A 15,268-nucleotide genomic window follows, 5' to 3' on the forward strand; every position below is an offset into this window, starting at 1 on the left:
ATGTGTTCTTCTCTTTCTAAAAGATATTAATACTAGAAACTGTGTCATCTGCAGTAAAAAAATTCAGTTGCTGGAGAAATATAGCTTACAGTGGTATGATGCAGAAGTCTTTAATACAAGCATATAAACTACATATTTAATCTTGTCAATATTTTGTTTTAAAATGCATATTTTGTTTGCTGTATTTTGGTTTGTGTTTATAATCTTCACTGCTTTGCTTGTGAATTATACTTGAACAAGCCTATGCTACTTTTGAAGAGATTGTATGTTTTCAGATTTAGAGCAGGAAATTAATTCTGAATCAAACTGATACACTGGGGAACAAACACTAACATTTGATAATGTTATTTTTTATTAACAGTACTATTATTCTGTGAGAATATTTCCTGGCCAAGAACCTGCTAATGTCTGGGTGGGCTGGATTACATCAGACTTTCATCAGTATGACACAAGTTTTGACTTGGACAGAGTGCGTACCGTCACAGTTACACTGGGAGACGAAAAAGGGAAGGTTCATGAGAGGTTGGTTACAATTTCCTTAAAAAGACCTATGTTTTATACCCATACAAGCAACTTGCAATTTATAAGGTGTAAATCCACTCCATTTAATATAATTGGATTGATGTAGAAAAAATAATTAAAACAGCACTAGTAGAAAAAAGTGTTAATTTAATTGTTACCCGCTCTTGCTTGTGAAGAAACAGTGGACAAATCAATAGGCACTGCAAAGTAAAATAGTGCAGCTTTCTATATAGTTTGAAATTATGATCCTGTAAATACTGACTTTTGAGGCCAAAATTAGTACACGAACTGGTCTCAGCACTTCGGTTTATTATGCATACTAGAAACTTTTGTTATGCTTAATATTAAATGATTTAAAACCTTGACTTGCAAAGTCAGTTTCATCTTTGGTATTTTGCAAATGATTTGGATGTTTTCATACATTATCATCTTCAGTGGGTTTTTTTTTTTTTTCATTTATGATGTTCATATTTCACTGAATTTTGGCAGTGGTTAGGATGTGATCCATTGTTTTCATCCACAAGGCCCTATATGTTTGCAGCCATGCAAGGTTGCTCTTTGTTTGTTGCAGGAATTTTGTACACCATTCATAAATAAATTTATCTTTTGGCATTCAGTATAAAACGCAGCAACTGCTATATGGTGTGCGCAGGAGAGAGCCTGAGCCCTGGACAGGGACGTAACAATAATGGTCTGGAGATTGGTTGCTTGGTTGATGCTGCCAGTGGCCTGCTGACCTTCACAGCCAATGGCAAGGAACTAGGCACCTACTATCAGGTGAGTAGTATTTGATGATGTCTTGCAGGGGAAGGGGGAAAACAGAATCCTTAGCCTGCATCATTAGAGGCTTTAGTACAAGACTGTACGAAAATGTAATCATCACTGTTACGGCAATAAATTTTCCTTTTGTTTTATCTAGGTTGAACCAAGTACAAAGTTGTTTCCTGCTGTATTTGCTCAAGCTACAAGCCCCAATGTTTTCCAGTTTGAATTGGGAAGAATAAAGGTAAATAATTCATGGTTTTGTGCAGATTTAGGACTAACATATCACATAAAATAAGCTTACTTTATTTTTGCCATTTATTTCCTGTGATGTGGTCTTGGTATTTGGGACATTTTTACAATTCCAAGTGTTTGCACTATTGCTATTTTTATTCTTAATTCTGTTTTAAATACTTAATGAATTTAAAATACAGTACATTGAATAAGAAGGGTTGAAACTGATAAGAATTTTCTGAATCTTGTCTTTTGTGGTGAAACAAAATCACTTGGGTTGGTAAAGCAAATCTCTTAATTTTACGAACAGAGCAAGGATGACTGGTGTATCTGAAGAATTTGGTTAGAGTGTTAAAATAATTTTTAAAGTACATTCAGATAGAACACGAGAAAACTGAGCTGAATTTTTCTACCTTGCTTTGGATACTTGGATGTCTAAGAAATCAGAAGAGGTAAAATAAAGTGGAGTCCAAGGAAGTAACCACATGTGACCCTTATGTTTATTTCAAATTTGGCTGTTCTTAAAAAACAAGTATGGAAAATGCTGTCTTGCTGCTAGTCTTCCAACAGCTCCTAGCTTTTTTAAAAGAACAGTGAAAATGCTGATTTCTTACATTTGCTCTACTTTACTATATATTGAGTATATTTCTGGAAAAGAAATGCAGTGTTTAGTAAAAATGAGAAAACTGATTGTCTCTTTCATTGGAATTTTCCAGAATGTAATGCCATTGTCTGCTGGATTATTCAAAAGTGAACACAAAAACCCAGTCTCTCAATGTCCTCCACGCCTCCATGTCCAGTTTCTGACTCATGTGCTTTGGAGCAGAGTGCCAAACCACTTCTTGAAGGTGGATGTGTCTCGGATAAGTGAACGTCAAGGCTGGATGATACAGTGCCTGAATCCTTTGCAGTTCATGGCCCTTCATATTCCTGAGGAAAACAGGTTGATGGTTTTTTTGTACTGTATCAGAAGCTGGGATTATAAACCTAGTCATGCAATGCATCTGTGTAAGAAAGGCCCAGGGTCTTCTCTTTGTTTATAACACATGTAAATATAGATCGTGTGTTTTGATTTAACTTTTGATTTAACTTTTTTTAACTTTAACTTTTAATATTAAAAAGTATCCAAATTTCCAGTGTTTTCAAATCTCCCTTCTTTTACTCTGTTTCAAATCTCTCCCAATTTCTCTCCAAACATGTTAATAATATATGCAGATTTGCAAAGAAAATGAAAGAAACTCTGTTGATAAATTATTAAAGGTAATCTGTAAAATAAGCAAAAATCTGGTTTTGTAGAGATTTTTCAGGATTTGTGACCAATTTAATTATTCCATTGCTTTAATTTTCCTAAATTTAATTAAAACAATTGAAGAAATTTAACTCTGTGATTTCCTTGTTACTCAAATATCTGAGCATTTTGCCAGTGCCTACACTGAAAACCAAGTCACCAAGAATGCCAACATTAAACCTTCTTCAAATGTATTAGTTAGACTGTTGCCACTTTACACCCCCAGATTTAAAACAAGTAAATGATATAAATATCTTAACCCCAACTCGTTTTAAAACCCTAATTTTCAGTTATGTGAATTCTTTATAGTATGAAAAAAAATTCTGTGTTAAGTAAATAATTTGTATTTTTTCCCCCACTGAAAGTAGTTTAAGTAATGATTTTAGGAGTGACTTGAATAAATTTAGGAATAAACTTTGTTATTAGTCTTGATTATTACATTGACAGCGTTTCTGACCTGAAAGCTGAAATGTGGAAGAAGCCCATCCCTGGAACTGATACCATGCTAATATTATCCTTAGGGAGAAGTTTGAATCCCTTCAAAAAATAATTTTGCACCTATGGGATTTACTATTTTGTTTTTTTCTTCTCTGCAGAACAATTGATATTTTAGAGCTGACAGAACAAGAAGAATTGCTGAAATTTCACTACCACACCCTCCGATTGTATTCAGCTGTTTGTGCTTTAGGCAACAACCGAGTGGCCCATGCTCTGTGTAGCCATGTGGATGAATCCCAGCTCCTCTATGCTATTGAGAATAAATACATGCCAGGATTATTACGTGCAGGGTATTATGACTTGCTCATTGACATCCATCTCAATACCTATGCAACTGCCAGACTGATGATGAATAATGAATTTATAGTTCCAATGACAGATGAGACCAAGAGTATTACTTTGTTTCCTGATGAAAACAAAAAACACGGCCTTCCTGGTATAGGACTTAGCACTTCATTAAGGCCAAGAATGCAGTTTTCCTCTCCGAGTTTTGTAAGCATTAGCAGTGAATGCTTTCAGTTCAGTCCTGAATTCCCTCTGGAAATTTTGAAGGCCAAAACCATAGAGATGCTGACTGAAGCTGTCCAGGAGGGAAGTCTCCATGTCAGAGATCCAGTTGGAGGTTCTACAGAATTTCTGTTTGTCCCTCTCATCAAGCTCTTTTATACCCTCCTAATTATGGGAATCTTCCACAATGAGGATCTGAAACACATTTTGCAGTTGATTGAGCCCCGGGTTTTCAAAGAAGCAATGAGCCAGGAGGATGAAATTGATTTCTCAGAGAAGGAGTTCGGTTCAGATGAACTCAAGTCAGAAGAAGGAGAGGAAGAAACCAGAGGGGAGCAAATGCCAAAGGAAGGACTCCTTCAGATGAAACTTCCAGAACCTGTTAAATTACAGGTAAAAATACTGTTCTGATAGTGATTGTTCCTCTTTTCTTCATGTGTCAAATTATCTTTCAAAGAATAAAGTATTTTGAAATTAATTTTTTAGTTAGAGAAGTAATTTCCTTACAGAAAACTAGAAGATTAAGTACCTTTCTGAAGATACAAAGTTACTCACCATAGATCAAGCAACTGTGGTTTCATTAAAAAGAATTACTTGCTCAATGCCATTGATAGTGAATTTCTCATTCTTATGGATCCAGACAGAAAAGAAATTCCTTAGAAGAAAGGGGTAAATCAATTTTCTTGAAGCTTTATTTATGTCTGAGGCTCATTAATCCCTTGCAGATGCCAGATATTCCTGGTGTAAGATTGCTTTATGTGTAGTCAAAGCAGCATTAAATGATCCAGACACTTTATTTGATAGTAGCTGTTGCTGTAGGAAATCCATCCTTATTTGCATAATATGCAGAAAATATTTTTTAACTTGCCAATCCATGTCTTACAATTCTGTTTTTTCAGATGTGTCACCTACTCCAGTACCTGTGTGATTGCCAAGTACGGCACAGAATTGAAGCCATTGTAGCATTTTCTGATGATTTTGTGGCCAAGCTCCAAGAGAATCAACGCTTCCGGTACAATGAAGTGATGCAGGCCTTGAACATGTCTGCTGCCCTGACAGCTAGAAAAACAAAAGAATTCAGATCTCCTCCTCAAGAACAGGTACATCTTACAATGGACAGTTTCTTTCTTGTTGCACTTTATTTGCTTTTTATGTTGCCCAGTTCTGTTTGATTTGAAAGTTTTTCCTTTTGGAGATCAGTGTAATTTGTCTTTTCTTTGTATTCTCTAAGATTAACATGCTGCTGAACTTTAAAGATGATAAAAATGATTGTCCTTGCCCTGAAGAGATTCGGGATCAACTCTTGGATTTCCATGAAGACCTAATGACACACTGTGGTAAGTCTTGTTACTGAATATTTTTACTTTTTAAATTATATTAGCTTTAGAAGCAATTTTTGTAAGTAATTTTGTTTAAGAACTGAATAATCTGTAAACTACAGTGTAAAAATTATAATTACTATCAAATAAAGATAACTAGTTTGTAGTCAATACCAAGGAAATAATCTTATCCTTATCTGACTAAACTAGAAGGGAATGCTGTATGTTTTGTGTCATAAGCATCTGTTTTGGAGGCTGACAAACTCAGTTCCTTTTTTCTCTCCTTGTGGGACAAGCAGTCCAGACATCAATGGGTCATTGTTGGATGCTTTCCAGCTTTTCAATATTTTTCTTGTATTTGGTAACAGAAAATGCAGATGAAATAAATAATTTAAGTGAACATTTGAAAGGAAAACAAGCTTTATATTTTGATTCTTTCCATTTTTCTTTAGTTGTTTTCTGTTATTCTTCTCTATTCAAATTACTTAACATAGTTTTTCCTTGTGGGGGAAAATAGGAATTTGCATTATCTACAAGTAGAAAATGAATTTTGTGCGTCAGAGGGTGCATTATCATAGAGCAGAATTAATTACTCTGTATATTGCAAAATAAGTAAAACAGTTACGCATCCTAAGTCCAATGTTTTCTTGCTTAGTCAGCCACCACTTGGGGATTCACATTTTGTGGAATGGTTGAGAAACAATGTATTGAAAGTTTTCAAGTCAAAAAAGCGCAACTAGAGCTCAGGGAGTAGTGTAACAGCGGGAAAACAGACATTTAATTTGGGCAATTTCAGACCATCTCTGTGTTCCAAGTGATAAGACATTTCAATGTCTTTACTCTTAATTAGTTTGGTTGAGGAGACTGCTACCCAAATAATTTTGTAAGATGATTTAATGTGTAATAGGAATTTACCGATGATCACTGCTTAGTGTAGCATCAATTGCCCTGTTACAACAAAGTATAACAAAATAACTTTTTATAGAAATGGAATTGCATCTAATGCAAAAAATCAGGCAGCTTGAACCAGATGCAATAAATTGAGAAGAGTGATGTTATGTAATGAAGAAACATTTTATAAAATTCAAGACTGCTAAAGAACTCTCCACAAAACCCTTAACTTCAGAACTTATTTTGGAAACTAAAAAAATCCAGAAAATGGTTGAATGACGTTTTTACGTGGACTTAGTGTGAGTAATAGATACAGGTGAAGATTTTGAATTCCTCTGCAAAGTATGGATGAATCAAAATCAGTAGGTTTAAAAATAAGAGAAGTGAGCTGATAGGAATCCCATGAAGTTCAGCATTGGGAAGTATTAAGTCCTGCATCTGGGAAGGAATAACTCCTGCAGCAAGGACAAGCTAGGGACCAAATTATAGAGTAGCTTTGCACAAAAGCTGGGGTCTTCAGTACAAGAGAGACATGGCCCTACTGGGGTCAGGCCAGGGAGGAGTCATTAAAGGTAGTTAAATTCTTGGACCATATTTTGTTCAAGGAGAAAATGAGAGGACTGGGGTTGTTTAACTTGAAGAGGAAGCTCAAAGGGGGATGATATCAATGTATATAAATTCTACATGTTTGTTACTGTAGGGTGGAACTCAAGAATTGTTTGCTCAGAGAGGTTGTGAAGTCTCTTTGCTTTAGGAGATACTCAAAACCTTGCTGGGACATGTTCCTGGGCAACTTGCCCTAGTTGAACTTGCTTTGAGCTGGAAGGCTGGAGTTTAAAGGCTCATTCCAAACACAGCTGTTCTATGATTCTGTGAATCTTCCAATTAATTGTTTTTACATTTTTATAGCTTGTTATAGTAATATCATGAAAGAGCACTGTATTGTGAGTGGCTTTCTTCTCAGTGACCACTGAAAAGCATATTTGTTGTAACATTCGTACTTTCACTTATTTTAGATGTTTTACCTAAAAATCTTTATTACTATCACTTCAACCACACTGTACCTCTAGGGACTATATCTACACTTCTGAGCTACATATGTTCAAAATACAGGCATCAGTGCTAGTGGGGAAAAATGCATACTGGGGGAAATATATTTATTGTATGTTTTGTTTGTAACATCACACAATTTATATGCTAAATCACAAAGGTTACCTGATTCTTAGCTGCACTTCCCTGCTGGGAACATATGCCCTGCTTGGCACATATGCCTGTTCTATACTTGTTCCAAATGCTGATTAAGCATGTCCCATATAAAACTCTCAGAGCAGAACAACAGTTCAGTTTAATTATGTTTGTGCACACAAGATGTCTGTAGCTTGCTTAGTTTTATTCTTTCATTAATTTGTGCTTTTTTTTTTTTTTAATTTCAGGAATTGAACTAGATGAAGATGGAACTTTGGATGGCAACAGTGATTCAACCATTAGGGGTCGCCTCCTGTACCTTATGGAAAAAGTTACATATCTGAAGAAGAAACAAGCTGAGAAGGCAGTCGATGAGGATGATAAGACATCCTGTAAGCAAAATTAAATCAGTTTATTGCAGCTAAATTACAAAAGGGAAAAGAAGCAGATCAGGAAGTTCTTTGCTCTTCACAAGGTGTATTTTTAGTGAAATATCTGTGCACCTTAAAGTTTGTAGCTCAACTCAAAACAAGCATGTATTAGGCAGATTTGTTTCCCAATGAGATGTAGAGGAAAAAATTTCAGTGGCATTTTTGCCCCATATCCTTTGTCGGTTCATAAATCTTTCAGATTGTATCTTGCTTTTAATAAAATTAGTGCAGACCTAATAATTGTAACAAGGTCCTGCTTTATGAGAACCTCCTCAGCTGCAGCAGCTTCAAATCAGTATCTGCATGAAGATTACCATATTAAATAGTCTGCAATTAGACTGTAATTAGCAGAAGCCTCCACACCCAACCTAAAATTCAAGAATTGCTGACTCTAACTCTGTTCTGTCATTTTTTTCTGATACCTTCTGCCTTTTCATCTTGATAAGAATCACTGCCAATGGCATTCTAGTTCTGCAGTTGGTGTTAACTGACTATTTAAATTTTATTTCTCTTTTTGTCAGTTGCTTTTATTTTTATCTTTTTCCCCCTGTTTTTGTGGTACATGTCTGTTTTAAATGTACTTACTTTTTATGTGATAATTAGAGGCTAGGCCCATGCAGAATCTCATGATGAATCTTATCTCTTCCTTTTTTTCCTTGTAGTAAGCATAAAAGCTCCATGCAACCTGATTCTCTTTTTCTCATATTAGTAAAAAGACTATTATATTAAACAAACAGACCCACAGGTAGGTAAAATGCAGTATTGCAGTTATCCAAACAGGAACAAGTGATTGCCTGCTCCTGTGATTCTTCATTTAAAAAAATCCGAAACAGGATGAACCAACCCACACAAAATACTTAGCATTGTGTCCCTTCTTGTTATTAATTATTTCAGTCATCCGGAAATATCAGCCCAGACACATTTCATCTTTTTCCTTATTTTAAAAGCGTTTTTATTCTAAAAAATGCTCTACTCTGTGTCAATGGAAAGACCTATAGTACAGTGTCTGGACAGTAACAATGAAATTGTTAACATTACTACTGCTATTTTTTACCCGTTCCCTGTATTAGCACAAATTCTCTTCTTTGTTAAACATTCTATTTCCTGTAAACTCCTTTTTCTTCAGTATCTTTCTGTAAGTACTTTTCTTTTTGTTTGTCAGTTTGAGTTAACCTGGAATTACCTTAACTGTAGTTACCTAGCTTGTCTATATCAACATATTTTTCCCAAACATACATATATCCCAACTTACAAAGATAATCAGTGACACTACCAAATACAGGTTTCTTGCTCCATTTTAGAGATTGGATATATGCAAATGATGATTTGCCATTTATTTAATATTAGTGTCTTTATTTCTTTTGAAGGGCCTTCTTCTTTGGCAAAGCAATGGGTTATTTTGTTGTGTACATTATAAAACTTTGAGTGGATACAGAGCTTAGACATGTAAATAAATAATGTATCATTTACATACGCTACTGGTATAATTTTTCAGCCTTACTTCATAATAGGCTAAAAGAGCTCTCAAACCTATATTCATAGAAAAATATTGAAAGAGATGTACAGACATAAATTACTTTGTGAGCATCATGTATGTCTTCATAATTTTTTGTGTTTAATTTTAATTTTTAGTGTAGGCTTATGGTTTTGACATATTTCTGCTTCTCTCATGTGGTTTTATTTTTGTTTGATAGACTGCTAAAGAAATACCAAGAAAAAATGCCTCTTAGGAATTGAATTAATTCCAATTCATGTTGCAAGGCAGGTTCTGAGGGACTATCAGTAGGGAGATGAGCAATTATTGATAATTCTGTGATTTGTTTATTTTCTTCACAGCTACTCTCCAGCAGTTGATTTCGGACACGATGGTGCGTTGGGCCCAGGAGTCAGTGATAGAAGACCCAGAGTTAGTGAGGGCCATGTTTGTGTTGCTGCACCGCCAGTATGATGGTATTGGTGGCCTGGTTCGAGCCCTGCCAAAGACCTACACCATAAATAGTGTGTCTGTGGAAGACACCATCAATCTGCTGGCATCCCTTGGCCAAATCCGTTCCTTGCTTAGTGTCAGAATGGGGAAGGAGGAGGAGAAGCTTATGATTCGCGGATTAGGGTAAATAACTGGAGTGTAACTTCTCTTCATTTACAGATTTGTTTTTTGTTATTTGCTGTATGGTTACGGCCAAGGTTGTGCATGAAGTTTGAATCTGAATATGGGTGTAAATGCAGACACTGCTATCAGTTATGTAGTATCCTCAGTAGTAGGATAAAGCCTTTGCAGCATTATATGTATTGTGGAGGGAGAAGCAGTTGACATCTGTAAGACTTCTGAAAAAAGTTGAAAAGGTGTATGTAATATTTTATATCAGAACGTATCTTATTACTACATTTTAAATAGTATGGCTGTGAAGAATCCTGTCAAGAATACTGTCCATTTTTCATGAATGCACTGACTGTTGGCTCTGGACACATATGATTTCCTGCAACAGTCAGCCAATGGAGTTGTGCTTCCATGTCTGTACATACTGTATTGTACAGATTGTACATATTGTATTTCTTTTTATTGTACTAAATGTAGATGGTATGTTTGAGCTAGGAAGTAGTTCACACACTGTTATTCTTCCTAGTTATGTGATTAATAATAGTGAAGCATAGGGTAATAAAGAGGTCAATTGGAGGAAATAGTAAAGCAAACATGATAGTCTCTAGTAGGAAAGAGATTGGTTGGTTTTATTCTCTCATGTTTTTCAAAGAGATCTCTTTTGATAGTAAGCATCAGCTGTGATCTATTGAAAATCTCCAGTCAGCAAGAGCAATGAGAACCAAAGACAGCCTTATATAAAGAATGCCAGGAATGCAAGCAGAAGCAAAACTTTTGTTGTGCAGAATACATTTTTATAATGCTTATTGAAAACCTCAAATATCCAAATAATGACTATACATAATTTTGTATTGTCATTATAAACAATGCCTGCTTCTTAGGTTACCAGTAGGTATCCTCAGTGTTTCATGATTGTTGAAGTCTTTGGTGTACTCATGGTAAGGTTTTGGCAAAAGGCAGCATCTAGCATCTGTCAAGAGACACAAAGTACTGGCAATTCTAAATCTACCTTTTTATAAAAATTGAAAATGTTCATTTCACTCAAGTTTATGAAATCTAAAATGAGTGAGTGATTACTAGATTTGGTTTTCATGTCATGTTCTGTGCTTAGTTCTTATACATTTTTTTCCTCAGTATTTTCTACAGTGCATAAGAACCAAGATTTTCGGAATCCATTTAATGTTAACAGTATTTTTTTTGGTACACAAAAGTCTAGTGAAAGTTAAGCCAATATTCTCACTACCTCTTCCTACCACCTTTCTTGGTAGTCTTATAAAGTTTTACTTAGATTGTAAGCTAGCCAGCTGTGTTATTTTTACCTTTTGTAGGCTAACCTGAGCTCCAGCACCTATTTGGAAATGCCTTTTTTTTGCTGTGAGTGGTACTCCTTCCTTTCAGCCGAGCAATGGAAGTGTTATTTTTTGCTGCTTTAAAACTCAGTTTCCTCAGAAATGCTGTTAATTTTTTTTCCCTTAGTGTGACATTTTATAATACAGTTCACAGTTAAACAGAACACTGAAAGTGGATGTAATTTGTGAAGTAGGGCAATGCTGCTGGCCAGCCATTGAGGTGATATTTTGACTTTCAAAAAAAAAAAAAAAACAAAACACAAAACAAAACAAAACAAACAAACAAACAAACAAAAAAAACAAACAAACAAAAAAAACAAACAAACAAAAAAAAAAACAACAACAAAAAAACAAACCTGCTGCAGATAAAGAGGAGTTTAGAATGTCTTGGAAGATTGATAACCACTGAGGTCTTTTTCCAAGCCTGAAGCATTAGTGTGCAGAAAGGAGATGAGACAGCTTTTGGAGGCATCACCACTGATACGAAGTTCAGTTTTAGGTTTTGGGAAAAAAAGTTACTGGGAGTCAAAAACTTAGTGTCAAAAAGTCTCCTTCACGTCTCACCTTTTAAAAGGCTGAATTTTCCTTAATTTTCCTTGCCTGACTGAAGGAGCTTTAGGTCAGGAAGAAAAAAAAAAACCAACGAAAAACCTGTTTAAAATGCACAGTGAAATTTGAACAGTTGCCAACAGTATTTTCTCTGGTGACCTGCTAATCCTTTTCTCCCATGACCCAATTGCTTTCACAGTTATTTATGGGTTGTATTTGATTTCAAGACTAATTATAGTTTTTAGAAATTTAATTACTCTTTAAACTAGGCATTTTAATTGGATATACCATGTCAAATAAAATATTGACATTATGATCTTGAAGTCTGATTTTAAATATGAAAATCTGTTCTGATGAGATCTGTAGAAGAGGAGTTCTGCTTAACAATTACTCATGAATAATATTTGTGCAGCTTCTGGTTTTGGCACTTAGAAGTTAGCTGGATATCTCTTCCCCCTAGGGTTTTTTTATTGCTTTCAATGGCAGATAGCAAATGTCTCAATGTTTTAATAATCCAAAAAGGATTTTGTGTCAAAAGATATTGCACGATTGAATTTAAAATTTAAAATAATATAGCACTTTCGATGATGCTCTTGTCAGAACGCAGTTTTAGATCCGAATGGAATTTCTAATGAAAATAAAAGTCTTCTACTCCAGTGTAATCAAGGGGTAATTAGTGCACTGACTATATTATGGGAAAACAAAGGTCACGTTCTTTCACAATGTGCATAGAAAAACTGGGAGGAGAGATTGAAACTCAATAGGAAAAGTCCCTGAGGTAATTTTTACTTCAGGAGGTGGTAAAGAATTGCACAGTAAATCAGATTTGCAAATAACATAATGGGTGTACTACTGGTCCATAACATTTTTTTATTTTGTTTTCCTGTAGAGACATCATGAATAATAAAGTATTTTACCAACATCCAAATCTCATGAGAGCTTTAGGCATGCATGAAACTGTCATGGAAGTGATGGTGAATGTGCTTGGTGGAGGAGAATCCAAGGTAAAGCAATTTACAGTTAGAAGGCTGTGAGTTTAGGATAGAGCTCTGCTAAGCTTTTTCCTATAAGGCACTGAGCTGTCACTGGAGGTACTGGGATCATAACCTCTTACTAATTTCCCTTAACATAATAGTTGACTAAGTTTTTTAGAAGAATCTGTCCTTCCATTCCAGAGGAAGGTATTATTAGCACTGTAATTTAAGATGCTTTAAAGAAAAAACTGTAGCACTTTCTATGTTTTAAAGGGGAAATCTTTTTCATTAACTAATTAAAAAGCAACTCAGTATTACTCTATGAAACTGAGCATACACCTTCATTCATGTTTGAATTGAGAATCCGTGGGTGATCTCAGCTTTAGTTTTTAAAGCTTATACATTTATCTTTGAAGCTTAAGGTGTTAGTAATTACCTGAGAAAGTTCTGTTGATTCCAATGAGAAATCTAAGCAGTTAATTTCCCTGAGGGGCAATGAGCACAACAACTACATATTCATATATTAAAAGGCTTTAAATAAATGATCTTTTGCATATTTTATGTCTGTATTAGAGTTTGAACTGAAGTCTGTTTTGATTTATTTCTTAGGAAATCACTTTCCCAAAGATGGTGGCAAACTGCTGTCGTTTTCTATGTTATTTTTGCCGCATCAGCAGGCAGAATCAAAAAGCTATGTTTGATCATCTTAGCTATTTATTGGAAAACAGCAGTGTTGGCCTTGGTAGGTATTAAAATAAAATTTAAAACTTCCTGCTGATTTATATATGAAACCACCTGTATTTTTCTGCATCCCTCTGTTTACTCACTATGTATTGAAATTTCTCCTATTTCCGGTGCAAAATATCTTCATTAACTGTATTGCTAACTCTAAACAACTCCCCTGGCAGCAGCATTAAGTTGAGCTAATTTAGTATACTTCGTTGTACATGCCTCAACAGTCCAAGAGACTTAGTGGTTAGTTCCTAATTTTGAGGAACAAAATATATTCCTGTTTTTACAAAGAGAATCATTGATAACTTTTGGCAGCATTTCATTAAGGCTTACTTCTCACTGTTAAAGCTTGCACCCCTACACTTTTTTCTGTGTACTGGTCAGTACACAGCTGTGGCAGTGGGAGAAACACAGGACTCATTTGCTTGATTAGATGCCCAGAAATGAACCTTGAAACTTTCTTAACATGTTTGCTTTCCTTTTCTTGCCTGAAATGTTGTAGAGGAAATACATTTATCCTTGTTTAATTTAGTACTTGAAATTGACAATATATAAGTATTTAGGAATCATCATGGTAATTTTTAAATGATCACAAATGTATCACTGTAATGGCATAGAACAGAAGTGTAAACTGAAAATCTTTTTGAAGAGGAAGAGCCCAAATCAAATGTCTTTGGAGTGTCAATATGAAAACCTTAGATTTTTCTAATGCTATATTTACAGCCATCTTTAAGAGAACTACACAACTTATAATCTTGTATTTTAAAGCATAAAGAAAATTTCTATTTCAATGTATTTGGTGCTATGTCTGTGTATTAGACATAAAATCATGATGACTGCATTTTCCTCAAAACAGTTGTCAGTTAGAAAAATGAGAATGAGATCTTAAAACAAAGTATACAATGAGAAGAGGAATGTGCAAGACAAGCTGTTCTTAGCTTGACCATTCATATTGTATTTTCATTTCATATTAATGTCAAATTTCATGCAAGTGCCTGATGATTTATTATAGCCTGAGATGTATAAATTATGGATTTATAATCATATGCTAATATTGCTGTTCATTAATGACAAAATGTTGCATCTTACTGAAAAAAAGTTAATGCATCTCCTATGAATTTGTTGGGGCTTATTAAATTGGTGTTAAAACTAACTGTTATTTTAACAGCCTCTCCTTCTATGCGAGGGTCAACTCCTTTAGATGTTGCTGCAGCATCTGTAATGGATAACAATGAACTTGCTTTGGCTTTAAGGGAGCCTGATCTGGAGAAGGTTGGTAGCTTCTTCATCAAGCATGTTTTTCCCCCTGAGGAGAGGAGAAAGAAAGAAACTCCAGTTTCTTGGAGTAAGCAAAATCAAGATTATATGGGAGTTTCTGGTACTTTTCAGGAGAAGACTGAGAGTCTGGTTGGTTGTTCTTTCTGCTGGTGATCTGAGGAGTTGAACATTTGCAGTGATTACACACACAGCTGTAGCCAAAAGAAATTGCTTCAAGGGCAGCTCTTAATTTTGCAGTAGTGGAATCCATATCCAACAAAAATTCACTGCTAAAATCTTTCTTTGTTTTTCTTTTGGATGGTGACATGCAGTGGTTACATAAGACAATAGGGATTACTAGGAGCTTTGTGACATCTTGTTACAATATATGACAAATTTTCATAGAGATATCTGTCTGTTTCTGTCATATTTTCCCCTAATACTTAAACCTGTTTCAGAAAAATTGAAGAAATTTGGATTAATTACACTAAAGAATAAAACACTCAAGAGAACCTGTGACAATTATGTAGTATGTGTAAATTGCTACTGCAAGAGGGAATAGAATAATAATTACTCTGTCAGTAGTGCATAAAAAAAAAGGTTAAATAATGGAAAGACAGATTCAAGGTAGACATAAAAAACTCTTTCATTAGAAAAGACAGAGGAACTGCA

General features: G+C 34.8%; 1 protein-coding gene across 1 annotated transcript in view; it reads left to right on the plus strand.

The window, feature by feature from the left end:
- RYR2 (ryanodine receptor 2) overlaps positions 1-15,268 on the plus strand; it is a gene marked incomplete at its 5' end in the record, with an annotated part of 385,437 nt that overhangs the window by 254,417 nt on the left and 115,752 nt on the right. The window contains 12 exons of the mRNA XM_083858180.1: positions 362-522; positions 1,140-1,299; positions 1,442-1,528; positions 2,235-2,461; positions 3,403-4,204; positions 4,711-4,911; positions 5,043-5,148; positions 7,455-7,598; positions 9,474-9,747; positions 12,523-12,637; positions 13,217-13,349; positions 14,508-14,611. Of these exons, the coding sequence (XP_083714306.1) occupies positions 362-522; positions 1,140-1,299; positions 1,442-1,528; positions 2,235-2,461; positions 3,403-4,204; positions 4,711-4,911; positions 5,043-5,148; positions 7,455-7,598; positions 9,474-9,747; positions 12,523-12,637; positions 13,217-13,349; positions 14,508-14,611 (2,514 nt within the window). The remainder of the gene's footprint in view (positions 1-361; positions 523-1,139; positions 1,300-1,441; positions 1,529-2,234; positions 2,462-3,402; positions 4,205-4,710; positions 4,912-5,042; positions 5,149-7,454; positions 7,599-9,473; positions 9,748-12,522; positions 12,638-13,216; positions 13,350-14,507; positions 14,612-15,268) is intronic.

Source organism: Zosterops lateralis (genome assembly GCF_965231275.1).
Source record: "Zosterops lateralis genome assembly, chromosome: 3".
NCBI classification, from domain to species: Eukaryota; Metazoa; Chordata; class Aves; order Passeriformes; family Zosteropidae; genus Zosterops; species Zosterops lateralis.